The sequence below is a fragment of the Anomalospiza imberbis genome, chromosome 10, assembly GCF_031753505.1.
Source record: "Anomalospiza imberbis isolate Cuckoo-Finch-1a 21T00152 chromosome 10, ASM3175350v1, whole genome shotgun sequence".
Taxonomy (NCBI): domain Eukaryota; kingdom Metazoa; phylum Chordata; class Aves; order Passeriformes; family Viduidae; genus Anomalospiza; species Anomalospiza imberbis.
Genome location: NC_089690.1, coordinates 21,745,431 through 21,767,216, shown reverse-complemented (window position 1 = coordinate 21,767,216; position 21,786 = coordinate 21,745,431). Strand labels below are relative to the sequence as shown.

At 49.2% G+C, this 21,786-nt stretch overlaps 1 protein-coding gene across 2 annotated transcripts; it reads right to left on the bottom strand.

The window, feature by feature from the left end:
- Positions 1-1,016: 1,016 nt before the first annotated feature.
- Positions 1,017-21,402, bottom strand: THAP4 (THAP domain containing 4). Of its 2 annotated transcripts, XM_068201191.1 has the most exons (6): positions 21,230-21,402; positions 19,214-20,358; positions 7,763-7,922; positions 5,929-6,038; positions 4,918-5,021; positions 1,017-1,348 (listed from the first exon to the last, which is right to left on the bottom strand). In XM_068201191.1, the coding sequence occupies exons 1-6, from the start codon at positions 21,304-21,306 to the stop codon at positions 1,229-1,231; spliced, it is 1,716 nt and encodes a 571-aa protein (XP_068057292.1). In that variant the 5' UTR covers positions 21,307-21,402; the 3' UTR covers positions 1,017-1,228. The 2 variants fall into 2 exon arrangements, with proteins under 2 accessions (XP_068057292.1, XP_068057293.1); XM_068201192.1 differs by lacking the exons at positions 19,214-20,358; positions 21,230-21,402 and adding an exon at positions 16,302-16,459.
- Positions 21,403-21,786: the final 384 nt, after the last annotated feature.

Genomic DNA, 21,786 nt, shown 5'->3' with positions numbered 1-21,786 from the left:
CGGAGCCTTGGCTGCCACTTGTGGCACTCAGAGGCTCCTCAACGTCCGGTGGGACTCAGAGGCCTCTCGGTCACTGGCAGCACTGTGAGGCTCCTCGGTCACTGGCAGCTCTTGGAGGCTCCTCGGTCGCTGACAGCACGCAGAAGATCCTCAGGCACTGGCAGCACAGAGGCTCCTCAGACCCTGGCAGCACTCGGAAGCTCCTCGGCTGCTCGTGGGTCACAGCCTGAGTGCTCTGCCTCTGCCCAGCGCTGGTGGTTATAGTTGTGGTGTCATAGTGATCATGAGTGGTGACATCACAGGGCTCGCAGGGACACACCCAGGAGCTCCCCCATCCATGGACACAGGTCCTGTGGCACAAAGCCCACCTGGCAGAGGCCTGCACACCTCCGTGTTTGCCCAGCTCCCTTCCAGGCGGTCCCTGCTGGGGTGGGGCTGTGCCACTGTTACACTCCCAGAGGGACTGGGGCTGGCAGGGACCTCCAGAGCTCATCTGGCCCAAGCCCCTGCTGCAGAGTCTCTGCCATAGGCCAGCAGTGATCAAAGTCCTTTGCCTCCCTCATTGCTGAGGACTCCATGACAGATCTCACGAAGGTCAAAGGCTCCATCCTGATTCCAGAGTTGGAAATTTAAAGTTGGAAATTGAGCCCCACTGTTATCAGTTTCTCTTGCTTGCTGGCTCATAGCTGTCACCCAAACTCTTGTGATATTCTGAAGTCTGGCCCTGACCTCCCACACTATAGCAATTCCCTTCAAACTGCTGGATAGCATTGTTGGGATCAGGGCCTGTGACAGCTTCCTCTGTCCCAGAGCAAGATGTAGGTGCTCCCTCTTGATATTTGGACAGGCTCTGCCGATCTCAGGGTCTTTCCCTGCAGTGCAAATCCATTCCAGAACCTGTGGCTCCCCCAAAGCTCTCCAGGTTGTTCAGGAGGCTAGATCTCCACCCAACACCTACTAATGAACAGGCAGCACAAAGCCCCTCCACCACCCTGCAGTCACACCAAAGACAGCCATAAAAATAAAAGCTTTTTATTTATTTTTTTATATACCATTACAGAAACATCTGAGTAACATTCTCAACAGGACGGGCAGCTTCGGGGCCCAAGGGACGAGCGCAGGCAGCCGGCTCCAGGGTCTGCCATGCCGTGCTCCTGAGCTGCTGCTGCTCTTGGTGCGTGATGTCCTTGCTCCTTGCCCTCAGCGAGGAGACTCGGCACTCCTGGTGTCAGGGTGTCACCTTCTTGTAGGTAATGTGTAAGTGCTGAGTCATGGGCTGCGTAGTCGTTGCCATTGAGACAGTTTGTTCGAGCTTCCCATCAGAATTGAGCCTGAATTTTCTGGTAATCTGAACCAGGGGTAGGAAAAGAAATAAGGAAATCATGCAACGAGTGTCCACAAGCTGAATCCCTTACCTGTGCTTTCTTCCCTTTGCCATCCACGTGCCTGCTGTCAATGCACCACCAAGGAAGGATATCCTCACTACAGCAGGCAAATTAACAAGGAGTTTGCTCTCCTAAAGAAAGCAGCCCTCTCCACAATACCAGCTCCAAGCCCATTATCCATGGAACAAGGCAGGTTCACAGAATCACAGAATTAACTAAGTTGGAAAAGACCTTTGAAACCATGAAGTCCAGCCTACGACCTAATACCATTTTACTAACTAAACCATGGCACTGAGTGCCACATCCAGGCTCTTCTTAAACACCTCCAGGGACAGTGACTGCACCACCTCCCTGGGCAGCCCATTCCAGTGCCTAATCATGCTTTCTGTGAAGAACTTACTCCTAATGTCCACCTAAACTTCCCCTGGTGCAGTTTAAGACTGTATCCTCTTGTCCTGTCACTGGATGCCTGGGAGAACAACCCTTACCTGGCCACACCCTCCTTTCAGGGAGTTGCAGAGTGATGAGGTCTCCCCTCAGCCTCTTTTTCTCCAGGCTAAACACCCCCAGCTCCCTTAGCCACTCCTCACAGGGTTTGTGTTCCAGACTCGTCACCAGCCTTGTTGCTCTTCTCTGGATGTGTTTGAGCATCTCAATGTCTTTCCCAAACTGAGGGGCCCAGAACTGGACACAGCACTTGAGGTGTGGCCTCACCAATGCCAAGTACAGGGGAAGAATCACAGCTCTGCTCCTGCTGGCCACACTATTCCTGATACAGGCCAAGATGCCGTGGGCTTTCTTGGCTACCTGGGTACACTGCTGGCCCGTGTTCAGCTGCTGCTGAGCAGTACCCCCAGGTCCCTTTCTGCCTGGGCACTGTCTAGTCACTCAGTCCTCAGTCTGTAGTGCTGCAGGGGGTTGTTGTGCCCAAAGTGCAGGACCAGGCACTTGGACTTGTTAGATCTCATGTTTTTGGACTCAGGCCATCTATCCAGCCTGTCCAGGTCCCTCTGCAGAGCCCTCCTAGTCCCCAAGGAGTAGTGATTGACACACACTCCCGGCTTGTGTCATCTGCAAACCTGCTGATGGTGCACTCAATCCCCTTGTCCAGATCATCATGAAGATATTGAACAGGACTGGTCTCAGCACAGAGCCCTGAGGGACACCATTGGTGCCTGGCTGCCAGCTGGATGCAGCACCATCCCCACCACTCTCTGGCCTGGCCATCCAGCCAGTTCTGAACCCAGAAAAGGGTGCTCCTGTCCGTGGGGCTGGAACTTTTCCAGGAGGATGCCTTGGGACATGGTGTCACAGGATTTGCTGTCCATGTAGACAACAGCCACCCACCAGGTGGGTCACCGGGTGGTAAAAGGAGATCAGGTTGGCCAGGCAGGACCTGCCCCTCCTAAACCCACGCTGGCTGGGTCTGAGCCCCTGGCTGTCCCTTGGGTGCTGTGTGATGGCACTCAGGATGATCTGTTCCATAACCTTGCCGGGCACCGAGGTCAGGCTGACAGGCCTGGAGTTGCCCAGAGCCTCTTTATTGCCCTTCTGATGGATGGGGTCACACTGGCACCCCCAGTCCTCTGGGACTTCTCTGGTGAGCCAGGACTGATGGTAAATGGTGGAGAGCAGCTTGGGGAGCTCATCCACCAGCTCCCTCATGCTCCTAGGACGAATCCCATCTGATCCCATACACCAGTGAGCATCTGAGTGTCTGAGCAGGTCACCAGCTGCTTCCTCCTGGATTACAGGGGGACTGTTCTGTTCCCTGTCCCTATCTATCCACTCTGGAGGCCAGCTGTCCTGAGGATGACCTGTCTTACTGTAGAAAACTGAGGCAAAGAAGGTGTTAAGTACCTCTGCCTTTTCCTCATTTCAGTTACTATATTCCCCCTGCATCCAATAAAGAATGGAGGTTGTCCTTGCCCCTCCTCATCCAAGAGTAGCAACAGAGGGAACCTTGCCATTAAATTTTGTTAAGCTGTGCTTTCACAAATTTGTATTAAATCTGCATTGATAACACCTTTAAAGGTGATTCTTCAAGCAACCTAAACCACTCATGACACAGCCTGGTGCAGGAAATGGGCCTTCCTCCCTCAGTGACAGCTCAGCCAAGCCACAGCCCCCCTGAATCACTTTTCAACATGAAAGCAACAATATGGTGAAGTTCTCAAAATGAGCAGCTACAGCAGCAGCACACATGTCCTTCTCACAAACCTGTAGCCTCTTTGTTTCCACAGTTTAAGCTGTTCTTGGTGAAGGAGAAAAGGCTCTGGGAGCTGGTTTCCTGACAACCCCTCTCATTCCACACCCTCCTTCACCCAGATACTCACTAGGACCAGTCCCTGGGCCTGAGCTTCCCACAGGTGCCAGATGAGCATGGACCTCCAGCCCAAGAGCTTCCTTCTTGCAGCCAAGGCCAGCCTTGGAGCCCTCAACTAGGAAGACATCTGCTGGCTTTCTATGCTTTGCCCTCTCCTCCTGCCAGTCTGTCTGCCCACAGTTCAGGCAGTGACCCTAAGAGGACAGTCCCTTTCATTTAAATGTCTGCAATCCAGAGCTCTGCCTGCCTGCTGACATCCACTGTATCTAATGGCTTTACTTCTGCTGCAGGAAGGAGGCAATACAGCTGTTCCTGGGAAAGAGGAAACCCAACAACTGAAAACATGTATCCAAAGGCAGGGGACCTGGGACTTCCAAAGTTAGGACACTATCTGATTAGGCAAATCAAATTTTTGTCTACATCTGCACAAACTTGTGCTCTCTGTTGTCTACGGGCCAGTTTTATAGCACACAAAAACCAGGCTGTGAGAGCTTGTTCAGCCTCGCTGTCTCTCAGCTGCTGCTCAGCCACAACAGTTTCAGATGTGACAGTGACACTTCCAGAGGTGACCTCAGGATGCCACACTGACTCCAGCAGTGCCACTGCACTCACAGCTGTACCAACAACCCCCCACTACACACTCAAAAAAGTCAAACCCCCAAAAGCAGCCAACCCAAGGTGGAGCTGACAGCAAGTGCCAGCCCTACTCTGCAGCCACAGATGGGAAAAGGGCCCAGAGCAAGGTCTGAATGCTCTGAAAAGCAAGACAGCAAGATCTGCAGGTGTTCCTGAAATACCCTCATGAGGCCCACTACTGACCATACCTTAAATGTGCATCCTCATACTGCAATCAATACAGAAAACCAGCATTAATAACTAATCCCACTGCCATAAAAGAGTATTTAGCCAAGACTTTCCTATTTTCTTCCCTAAGGACTTGCTCCTGGCCATTCTGGAGACAGGATTCTGGGTTAGCTGGTCTGATCCAGCCTGTCAGTTTTATCATAATGATTCCTCTGGGTCTCGTAATGTATAAAATCTCTTCTGAAGGCTCTTACAGAAAGAATAAGCCAGGATGCCATGCAGTACTTCCAAGAACTCCTGATGGCATTCTGTAATTAAAGCATGCTAATAACATATCCTCTCAATTAGACTCCTTCTGGGGCAAGCAGTGCTATAGGAATGGCTCAGTCTGTGTGCACTCACCTGCTCTACATGGGGCTTCTTGGCAAAGGAGATCCTGGCTATGGAGTGAGAAGCTATAGACAGCTCTTGTCCATTCACCTCCCCTTCCTCCACCTCCACCAGACCTAGGGAAAAGCAAGGGCATACACATTATTAGGCTACAAAGGTTATTTAAGCATGTCACAATTATTATTTTGACCTTTCAGTACTTAAAAGGAGGCTTATAAAAAAGAGGAGGAGGGACTTTTTACACATTCAGATAAGGACAGGACAAGGAAAAAGTTTTTAGTTTTTCATCTGTAAGAGGAGAAATTTAGGTTAGTTATTAGGAAGAAATTCTTCCCTTTGTGGGTGTTGAGGCCCTGGCATAGGTTGTCTAGAGAAGCTGTGGCTGCCCCATCCCTGGAAGTATTCAAAATCTGGTTAGACAAGGCTTGGAATAACCTGGTCTGGTGGAAGAGGTGTCCCTGACCATGGCAGGGAGGTGGAATGAGATGGGCTTTAGGTTCCTTCCAACCCAAACCATTCCATGCTCTAATAGGCTACTTAACAGACGAGCACTCCCCGTGGAGAATGGTTTTATTTGTCCTATTTTTTTTTTATTTATTGAAAACTGCAGATCCACACAACCTCAGACATGGAATGCTGCTCACAAAAGTCCAGCTGGACTTATTCACACCGTGTAGGATGAGTGTCACAGCACAAGTGGCACTCCTCCTTTCAGCACCTGTCATTTTAGATGCAAACTTGAGCATCAACTGGGGTTTAACACTTTCAATTATAATAACTGAGACGTGGTCCTCTCTCATTCAGACCCCATAAGGCAAGAAGTACCAAGGTGCCACACCAACACAGGGAGGCTCTCCTAGTTTAGGAACCACTGTGGGTCCAGCACCAAAGAGCAGCGATTCCAACAGGGAAAATTAATTAAATAAAACTGTGAGAGGTGCAAGAACTTTCTGAAAAAGTGATGAAAAGGCCCAGCAGAGTAAGGACCTCTTCTTTTCCCCAGTGTGGGTATCAGGTGTGTACCTGTGTTCTGGGCACTGATGAAGGCCACCTTGTTAGTGTCAGGTTTGAGGCGGATGAATCCACATTCCCGGTGCATGGGCTTCCTGGTATCTGGGTGGAAGGCATTGAACCTGAGGGGAAATCAGAGCACAAATGCTGATGTGTTTTGCACTCAAAATACATTTTTTAGCCTGGTTTTCTCTTATTTAATCATGAGTGCTGCAGTACTCTTTGAAGAGTAAAAGACTGACAACATTTCACAGCTGAGAGATGTAAACCTGGAAAATATGGTTACTTTAGAGAAGCACAGCTATTTCTTAGAGCTGGAGTTAAGTCTAAGTTCAAGCTTTAGACTTTCCACAGTCCCTGGGTCTTTCTAAGAACTAGGTCAGAAACCCCTCAGGAACTCAGATGTTTCACAGATGCTGAAGCCACATGTCTCAAAAACTTCATTTTCTCAAATAAATATCTGGAATTACTGTATCATCTTCATTTAGCTTTTACACCTGGAAAAATTGTTTTTTCTGTATATTCCTTACTGTAGGAAACAAGAGAGCAGACATATTTCTCCCATCACCCCCTTCAAAAAGATAACAAGTTCAGCTCAGACTCTTATTCTTCAGGAGGCCTTAAGAACTGTAGGTTTGGTCACCCATAACATGGGTGATTATACTTATCAAAGGAGAAACAAACTTAAATCAGGCAGCTTTCAGTGCTCGGAGCATTTAAGGGATACAGGGACTGTCTTTTAAGAGCCACTGCTCCAGGAGCCAGGAAAGCACAGTGTGTTTGTCCTCCAGGACTGCTGGCTATTTTCCTGGTGCTTCCTAAAGTTCAACAACTCAAAGCTGAGTAACTCCTTGGCACAAAGAAAAGAAGGGGGGCAAAAAGAAGGTGATTCAAATAAGCAACTGTTCACAAGCTGGGGAGGGAGGTGCAGCCAGAGCAAGTCTGTCAGAGCTTTGTTTCTTTTGGAAATTGCACTACAGCAGTCACAGGCTGAGCTGGCAGCTCCATCACACTCCAGGAACACAGGGCTTCTCTCACACAGCACTTCCATCTCGTAATTTTTCTTTTCTTGGTTTTCAAAGCAACATACTTTCCAACTCACCCCTCCTGAAGGAACACTGGAGCACTGCTGAGCAGTAGCCAACTTGTCACTTCCCTCCCTCTGGATTTCTTTTGATTTCTCTTAGAACAACCACTTGAAGCCAAAGCAAGTAGTTAAGCTACCTGCCTCCTATCCCACATGGTTTGATAAACACTAATTTTTCTCAGATTTTCACAGTGGTGAAGATTGAGGGCCACGGCTTAAAATGGAGAAACTTAGTAGCCATGCCATAGCTCCTTCATTTATTCTAAGTGGGAATTTCACAAAGAATGCCAATTAATCACAAGTTTCTGTTGGATTATGCCCTCTTCTGACTCAGACATGGGGCAACTGCAAAGCGTTTTAAAAAACTTTTATTCCATTTTCAGTTTCAGGTGAAGGGTGAGACAGTACAGATGTTATAATTCAGGCTATCACAATCAGAAACTAGCTATTTCTTAATTACAATATATTATAAGCATTTCTTGGCCTATCAGCTTTTGCCACACTATGTTGCAAATGCCTTAAAGCTAATAATCTAAAATCACCCTTTGTGGGCCACTGTAATTGGAATTTGTATTGCAAATTAATCACAAGTTTTCAAGAAAAATCAAAGACCATGAAGTCACATACATCATCATGTTTGGAAGGTGAAAATCTATGTACTTTGCCATTGGAAAAGAAACCCAACTAACAAACCACCATGGAGCCATGCCTGCTCCAATCCATCAGCTGCTGCCAACACAGGCAGACTCCCTGACTTACGAGAAGTTGAGCATGGGCTGTCCCACGTGAGAGATGTGCACTTCTTCCAGGTACTGGAAGGGCTTCATGGTAGGGAAGGTGCCATCTCCTGGTGGGTCTGAGAGCCAGGTGCCCAGCATCCAGGACAGGGGTTCCATCACAGGGTTCAGCTGGGGAGTCTCTGTGGAGGAAAAGAAAGAAGGAAGAATGAAAACTCAGGGATCTGTGCTCTGCAGGTTGCCGTGAGCTGCCTCCAGCTGGCTGGAGGTGAACACAAAACACCTCACAAATGGTTCAACATCACAGCAATGCTTTTCTTCAGAGCAGTGCCAGCTCCAAGGTGGGAGATGGGGAACAATGGACAGTCGTGGAAAGTGGGTCTGTTTCCAAACCAGCTCTTAGCCATACATAGAGCACTCTTGCAGGTGGGTCCATTTCTGACTCCTCTCTGGAACTTGATCTGAAAGAAAAGCCCCCTCCCATCTACGTGCAGGGAAGATGACTGAAACCTCAGCATAAGAATAATCATTAAAGGATAATGAAACCTCTAATGCTCTGGGCTAATCTCTCTCAAGCACTGCGTACATACCATTCCTGTTTGTTTCAGAGGCTGAGGAAATGAGTCCTCATTTCAAAAGAAAATCAGGCTGTGTACATATTCAAGATCAAAGTTTGCCTGTAATATTTTTTTAAGAGTTTAACAATGGCCTGAACTTGTACAAAGAGACAAGCAAGGATCATTCAGAAGCTGTTCTACTAAGGCTCTGAACTAAGGCAAACATCTTAAAAATACTTGGGTGCCTGTAAGGCAGAGTAAACGGAAGAGACAGATACTTCCCTTTGTCACTGCAGTTATGAAAAAGCAACCCAGGTCTGTTTCACGAAGTTAAAACTTCTTCAACAAATCATTTTACAAAACCACAGAATAAGCTGAGCTGGAAGGAACCCACAAGGATCACCAAGTCCAGCTCCTGGCCCTGCACAGGACCATCCCAAAGAGTCACACCATGTGCCTGAGAGCATTGTCCAAATGCTTCTTGAACTCGGTCAGACTTGGTGCTGTAGGAGAGTTTTGATAAACAGTTTTGCATTTTGCTTTCACAGGCTGTGACCTGAAAAAAATACATCAGGAAAATGGAGGCAGACAATTTAAACCCACGTGAAGAGCAGAGCAGATCCATTACTAACATGTAAGTAGGGAAAGCAAAACATCACCCACGGGATGTTGGAAAAGATGGATTCCCACACAAACAGGGTGCCTGCTACTCTCAGTAGTCTGTCGTGCAGAGAAATATGACTGAAGTAAGCTTAAAGCATGTCCTCTTCCCCCTCATGGGATAAATATTTCACAGAGGCAAGGTGGGCACTGCAGGGGGGTGTTTTCCACACCTAGTGAGATCAGGAATACAAGAACAAGCTGCCTGTCTGGCTGATCTAAAAGGCACAGACTCGATTGCAGGGAGAAATCATAACCTAAAAGAGTAAGGCTGTGGCCAAAATCTGCTTAACCAGTCTGAGTTCCACTGTGCTCTTTATGAAATGTCAGGCTAAAAGACTGAGCAAGGAGGAAGGACAGTCCACACCAGAAATGCCAAAGGAGAAGGAACAGCAGCTTTCCTGGGTAAGAGAGACCACTGGTGGTAGTCATTCCCCCACAGACAGCAGGATTGAAAAACCAGCCCGTGTCATCAAAGTGCTGCTACTTGCTTTGCTTTATCATGAAGTATTTCACAAGGGAAGCAACACGAGGAAACATGAGAGCTCACTAGAAAATCAGTGATAAATGTCTACAGCATCAGAGTCAGGATCTATAGAACATCCTGTCAGATTGTGTAGTCCCCAGCAGCCTGCCCAGGACTTGGAAAGGGGTTCCCACAATCTGTACAGCAGTGTCAGCGTACTGGACAGTATTTCCTTGTACTCACCTTTCCAATTCCATGAGGGGAGCACACAGTTCTGTGGGTAAGGAGCATACTGCTCCTCCCTCCAGCTGAGGTTTGCCTTTCACTCTCGGCTGCAGTTCCTTCCAAGCTTTTTGCAGGCTCATCTCCCACGATGGAAGACAAAAGCAAAGCTTTGTAAAAGCTGTAGGAGCCTGCAGCCTGGACTGCTGCTGCCCTCTCCTGGGTCAGCATCCCAGGAGCAGGACAGTTTCTGTCACCACAGTGCTTTCATAGGGCACTTCCTTTTCTCCTGCTTGCACTTCAGAAAAAGCATCAAAACGACAGATAAAAGGAATGGCTGTAGCCATTCCCACTCTTTAGACTCGATTATAAACCAAGAGAAGCCAAGTGATCATTTCCAGCACCCCCAGCTTGACCCACTGCCTTGCTGTGCAGCGTCCAGCCTGGCTGGAGGTGCCTGACCTGGTGAGCTGGTCTCAATTCCAAAGAGCTGGAATTCCAGCCAGCTGAAAAGTGAAGATGTAACCTCCTGAAGTCTTTGCCACTTGGGCAAACGACATGGCCAAGTGATCATTATTACTTTTCTAAACTACCTCGATGGCAGCAAAGCTGAAAAGTTCTTTAGCTCTCATGTGGCTTGTAAAAGTTGAGAGCAGCAGAAGTGAATAAGGACCAGGGGCTCAGTGAAGTCCAGGTAAGTGCAGACATCCTGATCTCATCCCATGCTCTTCTTACCTTCAGTTCTGGTCTCTGACTGGTGGACTAAGAATTTTTTACTTCCTGGCTGGAAGGCTAGCCTGGGAGAGTGGAAAATCAAGAGGGGAGGCAGACAGGAGAGAGTCTGATTGAATCCATCAGAAAAAAAAAAAAAAAAAAAAACAGCCATTTGAAATGCAATTTGCTTTTTTATGTCACGGTTGGGGCAGGTAAATGCAAGACTATTGTAGAAACAAGAAGTTCTATGCTGATCTGGTCTGTTTCAAATTCAGTGTCAAGACACTGATGAAGGAGCCTGTATATCCCTTTTTAAAGGTCTAAACTCCTAGCACATCACTTTTATGAAACCCCCACTAAAGTGGCCTAAAAGGTAAGTGTGTGATAGTATCAAGAATACAAATGACATCTGAGAATTTGCAGCACAAGAGACCCTGCTCTTGCATTCTTATGCACAGTTCCTCTCTTACCTACTAACAGGGAAGCTCTCTCTGCATCCTCTTCCTTAACAAGGACATTCCTGCAGTCACTTTCTCTACACTTTCTGGAAGCTATTAGGGACCCAGCATCTCCAAGACCCCATTCCTCTACAACCTGGTGAAGTGGAAGGTGTCCCTGCCCATGGCAGGGGTTTGGAACAAGATGAGCTTTAAGGTCCTTTCAACCCAAACCATCCTGTGGTCCTACAAGATCTCACATGACACTCATGAGTTGTAACAGTCTGGGAGACAAAACCACACACCCATAAACAATTTGATCACCTTGATCCCTTTCCTTCAGGAAGCCACTCAGGCCACAACCCCCATGCCCAGGCCCTGAGCACACAGGTCAGCTCCATTTCACCATCTGACCCCGCTCCACCCCTCCAAACTCCCAGGCAGACTGTTCCTACATCTTTTCCATTCCCAAAGAGCTTACAAGCCAAATCCCACCCTGCATTGGAACACAGTCAGCCTGGAAGTGACTGTCCAGGCTTTGCACCAGGAGATACTGAGTTCTCCCTGCAGTGAGACAAACCAGACAGAGCAGCTGGACAGCCCCCTCAGGCCACGTCTACACAGCCAGTGTGGCTTTCAAGTGGGATCCCTGGCTCAGAAAGCTGAGCTGGCACAAATTCCTACACAGCTTTATCAGTAAAGCCACAGTGAGTGGTCAGCTGGTTGCTAACAAGGCACCTAACCCATTTCCTTGAGCTGGGGAACACTTCCTGCAGAAATCTTGAGGGGAAAAAACAATACAAACAACAACAACAAAACCCACCAAAAAACCCCAAAACAAAATCCCCGAGTCTTCAAAGTGTGGGGTCTGTAGCATCAAGTGGGCAGCTCCCTGAAATTCTTCCTCCAGCACAGTTGCTCACTGGGTTTAAATCATCATCATCATCATCATCAAGATTCTGGTAATTAAGGAGCAGCCTCACTTGGCATATTCTGTCCATATTTAAGTACAGAAGGTGGCTTTATACTCTGCTGCTCTGCCCTGAGAGTTGCACCCCTTCAGGCACTTTGCTGATGCTCTCCCCAGCAAATCAGTAAAACATTCCTGGCACTGATGTGCTCTAACTCCATCACAGAATATCCTTGAGTTGGAAGGGACCTGCCAGGATCACGTCCAACTCCTGCCCTGCACCAGACACCCCAAGAATGACACCATGTGCTGGACAGCATTGTCTGAACACTTCTTGAACTCAGGCAGGCTTGGTGCTGTGACCACTTCCTTGGGGAGCTGTTCCAATGCCCAGCCATGCTCTGGGTGAAAAACCTTTTCCTGATATCTGAACTAAACCTCTCCAACTCAGCTTCATGCCATTTCCTCGAGTCCTGTCATTGATCATGAGAAGTGATCAGAAGAAGACATCAGTACCTGCCCCTCCACTCCCTGTGTGAGGACGTTTAGAGCACAGTGAGGTCTGACCTCAATCTCCTCCTCTCCAGCTTGAACAAACCAAGTGCCCTCAGCCACTCCTCACAAGGCCTCTCCAGACCCCTCCCCATCTTCGTGGCCTCCTTTGGACACTCTCCAATACCTCAATGTCCTTTTATACTCTGGCACCCCAACGTGTCCCCAGGCCTCAAGATGAGGCTGCCCCAGCACAGAGCCGAGCAGGACAATCCCCTCCTGGCCCATCTGGCACTGCTAGGCCTGATGCCCCCCAGGACCAGGGATGTCTCTCCTGGCTGCCAGGACACAGCTGACTCATATTGAACTTGTCCTTGTTAAACCCCACACAGCTGGTGATGGTCTATCTCTGATTTGTCGAGGTCTCTCCCTTGCTGTCATGCTCTTGAGGAGGGTGACAGCTCCTCCCAGCTTGGTGATGGCTGTGAACTCACTAAGTATTCCTTCAAGTCCTGTGTCCAAGTAGTTAATGAGGATGTTGAAGAGAACAGGGCTGAGGATGGAGACCTGTGGAACCCCACCAGTGACCAGTGCCAGCCTGGTGTCACCCCAGTCACTGTCACCTGCTGTGCCTGACCCATGAGCCAGCTCCTTACCCATTGTGTAACACAGTTAGCCAGCTGTGGGCTGGGCATTTTGTCCAGAAGGATCCTGTAAGAAACAGTACCAAAAGCTTTGCTGAAGTCCAAAAAGATTCCACCTCCCATGTTTCCTGGATCAACCAGGCAGGTTACCCGTCATAGAAGGAAATCAGATTTGACAAGCAGGACTTTGCCCTAAGGCTGTGCTGGCTGTGACTGATGCCTCTATTGTTCTCTAGGTGTTTTTCAATACTTCCCAGAATAATCTTTTCCATGATTTTACCAGGCACTGAATTGGGACTGACAGGTCTCTTGTTTCTAGAGTTCTCCTTTTTAAAAAATGGGACAACACTTGCCAGCTTCCAGTCGGCCTCTGTGGATTCCCAAGAGTGCTCAAAAAATCAATCATCAAGAGAGGCATTGCAATGACATCAGCAGCTCCTTGAGGATTCTTGGATGAATCCCATCAGGCTCCACAGATTTGTAAGGATCCAGCTGGAACAACAGATCCTGCCCAACTTCTAGGTCAACTGGGAGTTGATCATTCTCATTGTCTTTCAGCTTGTGGCATGAGATCCATCAAGCATGTTGAAGACAGAGGCAAAGAAAGCATTAAACACCTTTGCCTTGTCCCTGTCCCTGTTTGTGAGGTGACTATCCTCATCCTGGAACATGCCAATGTTATATTAAATTGCCTTGTGCCATTTATATATTTGAAAAAAAAATTTATTGCTCTCTGCAGTTCTGGCAGCTTCAACTCCAATGGAGCTTTGCCTGTATGAATTTTTTCCCAACAGTGGGAAGCAGCATCTCTATGTTCTTCCCACATCACCTGAGCTTACTTCCAGTGGGCACACACCTTCCTTTTCCATCTTATTTCCAAAAGAAACCCCTGATCAGGCAAGCCAGCCTTCTGCCTCACCTGCTTGACTTCTGGCATTTAGGAACTGCTGTTCCTGTGCCCTTAGGAGATGATATTTAAAAGTGACCAGCACTGACAGACCTCAGAACCTGCAAAAACATTTCCCAGGGGACCTTACTTACTAATTCCCTGAGGTTTGCTCTCCTCATGGCCAGAGCTGAGGTTTTTCAGGCACTTTTCCTCCTGTCACCAGAGATTTTAAACTCAATGGCTCCATGGTCGCTGTGGCTAAGTTGGCCCCAGTGTTCACTTTGCTCATGAGATCCTCTCTGATGACAAGCAGAAGATCAAGATCATCTTTCCACGTCAGCTCCCTGAGGACCTGTTCCATAAAGTTGTCGTGCAGGTGTTTTAGGAGTCTTCTGGCCCGGGCTGTACCAGCTGTGAGATGCTCCCACTTAATTTCTGGCAGGTTGAAGTCTCCTGGGGCACTTGACTTGGAATCATCCCTTAGTTCCTCAAGGAATAATTTGTCAGGGTCATTGTCCTTGCTGGGAGGTCCAGAGTAGACTCCCACAGTGAAATGGCATTATTTGTTTGCCCCTTGATTCTTATCCAAAGGCTCTCAACTGTGCCACTGCCAATTGTGAGCTCCAGACACTCCAACCCTTCTGTTACATAGAGTGCCACCCCTCTGCCTCTCCTGCCCTGCCTATCCCTCCTGCAGAGCCTGGAACTGTCCACCAGGGCACTCCAATCACAGGGAAAACTCCCACCAGGTTTCACTCATCCCAGTGATGTCAGATCTCGGACTGGGCCAAAGCCTCCAGCTCCTCACTGGTCCCTCCTGCTGGGTGTATTAATGCAGAGACATTTCTGGTGTGGTACACTGTAACCAGCACCCGGTGAAGCAGATTGAGGGATCCCATTAGTGCTCCTTTCCTCAAGTTTAGGCACTCCAGCCCATTGCTCTTCCCTGGTGACCCTGGCTTTGTCCCTTTCCCCTTTCCAAGCTAGTTTAAGGCCCTGTCAACAAACCCTACCAGCTGTGGCTGCTAGAACTCTTTCTCCCCCAAGAAAGATGCATCCCACCAGGTGTCAGCAGATGAGCTGTTGAACAGATCATCCCATCTCTGCTCCAAAAGCTGGAAATGGGGTTATTTCACAAATGTTCATGCTACAGACTCAGTAATTAATTTCATAGCCAAGTGCCAAGGTGGTAATGCTCCAATGCCTGTTGTCATTGCCAGAGTTCTGCTTTACAAAACACAGAGAAAATATTTTTTAAATTATACTCTATTATGAGAAACCAAACACCCTACCTGAGCTCAGCCTGACTTTCTCTCGAGTTTTCCTTAGTTTGCTGTTTCACTGCTTCCTAGCTGCAAGCTGGGTGTTTGTTGTGAGTCATTGCAGACTCATTGCAAAACTAAATGCTTAATGCACAAACTCTATAGACTATTAGGCAAAAAAAAAAAAAACAAAAACAAAAAAAAAAAACTTGAAAGAACAAGACTATCCCACTGGAAATAAAAACAAAAAAAAAACACCCAACAAAAAGTCTTGTTTCCTCCCTTCCAACTGCCTTTCTCTGCAAGGGGGAGGTCAAAGAGCCACCTCCCTCAACCAAGTCCCAAAGCTGGTGTGCCTGCACCCTGCTTGCTCCCATGCTGAGTACAAAACAGTTCACCTCCCACCCAAGTGTTCAGGCCACGGTGAAATCTCTCAAGATACCTCCTGCTATGGATTCAGTCCCTATACACACATATTCCTACTCCTTATCTCACTCTCAGTTTACTTTATAGCTCTCTTGTTCTGCAATGCCCACCCTACGGACCAGTTTTCTACCCTGGCCATTCCCATCCCAGACAGGGCACAAAAAAAAAAAAAAATCACAAGCACCACCTGTCTTAGAATAAAAGCAGTTTTCTTCCAAAATCTAGCTCCAAGTTAACATGCAACTGCCAGGCTAGCAGTGCCTGCCCTGGTGGAGGCAATTCTCCTGACAGCACATCTCTGTGACCAATTAGACACATTTCACTTTCAAGCTGAACTGGACACCAGCCCGTTGCTGGTCCAGTCCTTCTCAGACGGGTAAAAGCACAGCACCTCCAGCCATGCACAACCCCACTTCTCATTGCCAGTCAGGAACACGATTTTGCTTTTCCTTTCCTGCAACATGAATGAAATCTGTTGCCACCACGATGGGCAACACCATGCCAGGCCCCACAGACCAGGTCTCAGGACTCCAACTCAGCACAAAACCATGAATTCAGTGCTCAGTCCTTCTGCCTGCCCCGAAGTTCCAAGTTCAACAACTATGCCTCATTTGCATGTAAAAAGTACTCTAAATGACCCCATTTCTACACTGGCTTTGCACAGATATTCAAAGACAAATCCAAGCCAGATTTCTCACAGATTCCTAGCAGAGTTCTAACCATTTTTCACATGAACTCATTTTGCAAACTCTCCTGCCTTTAATATGACCTTCATGAAAACAGACATGCAGCATGGAAGAGGCTCCCCATACCCCCAAGCAGCTGAATTCTAAGAGCTTTACCTCTGATGAACACAGAAACTCGAATCCCATGGAATCCTACCTGTGTTTGCTCCATGCCCAGCCATGTTCGCAGATATTTTGCTATTTGCTCTACCTGCAGCCCCCCCACCCCCAGAAAGCGCTCTGCAAGGGTGGTAAGATGGCTATGGGGGAAGTGAGCTCATGTTTGGGTAAGACACTGGTCCTGCTGCCTGCTGGGAGATGTAGTTTTACTACCAGACCAAACTGGGGCACGGCAAGAGGAGGTGGTGTTGTGGACTGTGGACGGAGCTGCTGGGATCTCCTGTCTGAGTGAGCACAGCTGATACAGCAGAGCTGTGAAACCTTCAAGCGGAACAAGATGGTCAGACAGTGCTTGGGTAGCAGAGGACAGTGCTGTTAGGACACCCATGACTTGCCCAGGACACATCCCTGGTTGCTTGCTGGCTCTCCCTCATTTCTCCCAGTGCATGCTGTCATCCTCCAGAAGCCACATGTAGCCCTGTCCTGCCTGGCACACCGTGCCCAAGCGCGCTCGTCCGCCAGCAGCACTCCTCAGCCTTTGGTCCATGGACCTTGTGAAGCAGAAGGAAACATTTTCCTACCAAACAAATGCCTGAATTCAAAGTTTAGATGGAAAAGGCCACCATGGCAGCCGTGCTTTGCTGAAGACAGCCTGGGGCTTCTCCTAAACCAGTTGATGCCCCTGGTAAGACAGGTTGGGAAACACCACTCAAGCACATCGTGACAGCTGGAGTTGGGAGCCACTTGCCCAGCCTGAGTCACCCGGCCTCAAGCGTGGCTGGCAGGCAGTGCTGTGCAGCAGTCCTGCAGAAACCTGCTCTTCCCAGCCAGCTGCAGCTTGGAGACAGCCAGCAGAAATTTATTTGTCTCATTAGGGGAAAGTATGTGAGAACTAGCACCGAAATGAAGTCCTGCTGAGTGGGTGTGGGCCTAAAGTTCATGTTTTGTGCTCAGGATTTTGTGGAAACAGCTGAACATGAGGGATGCAGACAGGTAACAACCTGCACGGTCAGTCCAGTCAGGTACTTATAGTCAAGGAACTGCCTTTAGCAGAAAAAGATATGCAGGCTCAGGTTCACAGCTAAAACCATCCCCTCAACCACACATCAGATGAGCTGGGACAACTGAGACAGGGCTGCTAACAAAGACTATTATTAACCTAATGTGTTACCTGACTGTATTTTTATGAATATGAAAAGCCTTTCTTAACTCAGCTTTGTATTACAGAAAAACTTGGTGTCTGGGCATGAACCAAAATCTGCCTGGCAGCAGCTGGCTGCACTTCAGCTATTTTCACTGCCATAAACTAGTACTATGAGCACACAGAAAAGAGTCCAAAACAGAAAAGTCAGTCAGTCACCAACCAACCCTTTAAAAAAGTTCCCAGCCAAAGGGTTCCATATAAACTTCCCATCACACCAAGCTACAATTGCTAAAATGGTTCATTTTCACACACTGATCTCCAGCTCTGTTGATAAAAGATGGCAGAGTGGGTAATGAATTTGTCAATTCATTAAGAAAAATTATGTTTTCCCTTATAAAATAGAGCATGTAACTCATATATTAATAATACCTTTTACAATGACATAAAATTTTCACTTCTCAAAGACATATATATATAAACACTAATCTTAGGAAAAAGGAGAAAAATCATAGTGCTTACCAGAATAATAATAAACAAAAATCCTTAAAGATACTCTTTCTGCAATTAGTATCTCAGTGAAGGTATTCCAACAAAGGCAGACAACTTTTTAAATCTACATATAAATAAATATTTCATATACATATATATATGAATGACAACTATGGAACCCTAAAATTGTATTTAGTTATTTTCTTTAGTTTGACACCTAAACAATACAAAAACACAGACCAGAAGGTATAAACAAGACTATGATGATTTCCCAGAAGAAAACTTTTTCCCCTTCTACCCAAATAAAAGTGTGAGTTTTCCCATACTTTGACAAATTAGATACATATGGGAAAAGTAGTGCTGGGTGTTGACCTTCATGAATTTTAGAGTCTACTTTCCTCTTCCAGTGAGGGAGCTGGCCATGCTGCAACAGCCTGGAGAATGTGCCTGTCTATGCCAGCATCACCTTTCTGACTGCCTAACAGCTCCAGAAGAAGCCATGAAGTTTTTCTCCTAAGGGAAAAGTGAGAATTAGCCATCAGGAGACACCCAACCCTCCACAGGTGACTTCTCCAAGCAAGCCCCACATCACAAAACCTTTCCCACCGATGTTTTTTCAGCAGCCACACACACACCACCATTAGATGGTCGTAAACTCCTGCCCTGAAATGCACCTTGCAACCAGTCACTGTGCACACACTCTACATTAAAAGACACTTTTTTTTTTTTTTGCAAGAAGAGTTATGGCCCAATTTGACTTCTAGGCAACAAACTTTTTACATGACCTGCATCGCGACACTGTCATATTTGATACCTCCCACCTCACTTATATTTCCTGTATCCTCAGTACTGAGTGCAGTATATGAAATCCAGCATCAAAACTATTTCTTATGCCACTGAAGACAATAACAGCTTTCCCAGATACCTGCTGCTAGGATAGCTCATTAACACACCAGAAAAAAATCACAGGCACGCACCAAAGGAAGAAGGAAAATCCTAACAAGAGCCACTGCATCACAAACAAAATAATCCAGAAATAAAAGAAAATAAATTCATCAAGTCGCCTGCAACACCACAACGTAAATTCCCATTCCACATCTTGGAAAGGTTAGGGGTGTAAAAATTAACTTGTGTGCCCACTGAGTGAATTCTTTAACCTGCATCCATTGCTTTTACACAAGCTGCTACTTCTCCTTCCCAGAGTGTCCCTTTCTCATACCTTTTCCCCATCAAACCTTCATCACAGCCTCCAACTTAAACGGCCCCTAAGAAAACAGGGAATTCCAGCTCAGTGCAGCACCCCTGGGAATACTGACCACAGTCCTGGGATATCAGGCTGTTCAAGTAAGGGAAACTGTTCCGCTTCATCTCGTTCAGCTTCTCCTTCAGCTTCCTGACTTGGCTGTCAGAGCGGCTGATCCTCTGCCTCAGGAGCTTCAGCTCTCCGTTCTTCTTCTCCACCTGCTCCCGCAAGCAGCACACCTGGCTCTTGCTCTGCCGGGAGGAGAAGCAGTACGAGTGCAAGGAGTCGATGAGCTTGCAGGCCCCCGAGGCCGACATGATCACCTCGTTGATGGACATGGGGTTGGCGTCCGTGTCACCCTTCCGCCCCACCACGGCCTCGGTGGCGGGCCGAGGGGTCAGGTCTGCCGGGGACGCCGACAGCCCCTGGGAAGGTTTCTGGGGGGTGGCGGTGAGGGATGACGTCGGGGAGACTTCTGCGACGGCCTTGTCGTGTCCCAAGAGGTGGCTGCTGCAGCTCGGTTCCACGTCTCTCTTTGGCCTTTTCCTTTCTAGCTGCTCTTTGGGGAGAGACGGCCTCTCCCTGGCGTGCTTGGAGGAAAAGCTGTACGAGTGGAGGGAGCCGATGAACTTGCAAGCACCAGAGGCAGGAGGGGTGAAGTCGTCCACCGACACGCCGCTCCTGTCGGCCCCCCAGCTCCCCCTGGCACAGTCCTTCACGGGAGACCTCTCAGGCTTTACCTGCGCTCCAGGCTTCGCACCCAAATGATCTCCTAACGTCCTTCTCCGAGGGCCGTCCAGCTGGCCGTGGAGGGCCTGTTCCTCCTTGGACATCGATCCTATTTCCTCTTTCAGACCGGCCTCCTCCATCTCTTTCGTCCCTTGCATCACCATGAAGTCCTGGCCAGGAGATGGGGCCCTGTGCGCTACCTCACCGCCTCCTTCCTGCGGGGCCTCCCCATCCTGCACCAGCACCTGCCTGGCTATTTTCCTTCGGCTCCTGACATAATCCAGCTTGTCGTGCTTCTTCTCCACCAGCTGGAAGATGGTGGGGACAGCAGTGGGCTTCAGCAACCGGTGATGGTCTTCCAGCCGCTTGAAGAAACTGTCTTTGGTGAAGTGCTCGCTGCAAAGAAAGGAATACTTGGTGGGAGTCCAGTTGTCTCTCTGAACAGCTTTCAGCCACTGAATCAAGCGCTTCGAATCCTTCAGAGGGAATCTAAAAAAGGGACAGAGAAAACCCACAAAAAATGAGCTACATTTTGGAAATCAGAAGGGTTATTACTTTAAGAATCACAGAAGCACAGAATCATAGAGCTGTTGAGGTTGGAAAGGACCTTTAAGGTGACCAACTCCAAGCCGGTAGCTAGGTTTAGGGATATTTGGGGAAAGTTGTGTTTTGGTAAGTAACACTCATTTACTAATTAAATTACACTCATTTAAAAATTATTTCACTTTGGGCTGAAATATTTGATATTCATTCGCTGCATCAACAGCTCCACTTCACAACAAGCGTAGGACTAAAAGGTGTCGTTTCCATTTTCATCAGCCATCGATCCATTATTCCGCTCAGCAGCCCCACGAGGAACAGCCAGTCCACAAGGAAGGGGGATGTGACCACCACCAAAACACCCGGCTCAGCCTGCACGCTGCCCAGCGTAACCCGGCTGCTGCTTACCCCGGCTGTGCTTAATAACATTTAATTAGGCGTAGAAAAGCCTGCAGGGGAAGAAAGCCCCTGAGCAGGGCAACCAGGCTCCGTTTCCAATGGGACTCCCGAGACAGGGACTTTTCCGGGCACTCACGGCCGGCAGCATCCCCAGCGAGCGATGAGGCGCAGCTCGGGCCGCGGGGGGCACACACCGGGGCAGGGTCGGGGTGACAGGCCGGGGAGGGCCCGGGCCCCGTGGCGAGGGGCGCTCCGGCTGCCCGGCCGGGGCTGGAGGACCCGGGAGCCCCGAGCCGGTCTCCCCTGAGGGAAACAAAGGGCAGTCGCTGCCGTGGGGGCCCGGGGAGGGGAGCGGGAGCGGGACCGGGGCGCGGGCGGCCCGGCCGCGGCACTTGCGGCGGGCCGGGCGGGCCGCCCTTACCTGTGGAAGGAGACGGCGCCGTGGCGCGCCTTGCCCTGCCGGTTAGAGCAGTTGGCGGCGGCGCAGCAGATCACCATCTCCGACCGCCGCCGCCGCCCTCGGCCGGCCGGGCCCGCCCCGGCCCCCGCCCCGGCCCCGGCCCCGGCCCCGCCGCGCCGCCGTACGGCAAGATGGCGGAGCCGGGTCACCCCGGCGCCCCTCGCCGGTGGGGAAGGGGTTTCTGTACGGCACAACATGGCGGCCGCCACATGGCCGCCGCCATTTTGGTCGGGTTGCCGCTGTACGGCGCGGGGCAGGTGAGGAAGGGGGGACTCGCTCCCTGCGCCTCTCGCTTGCCTCGTCGGCGCAGCTGGGCCTCCGCCTCCCGACGAGCCGCTCCGTCCGTGGCAGCCGAGCCCTGAAAGGCGTCTCCGAGTGGGGCGGGCATGGTGGAGGGGGTCACTCTCACGGGGAACAGAGGGGCGGGGCTGGGCCGGCTCCGTACAGCACGATGGCGGCGCCCATTTCACACATCATTCCTAGGTATACGTGTCGCGGGACGCGCCCGTCGGCGCTCT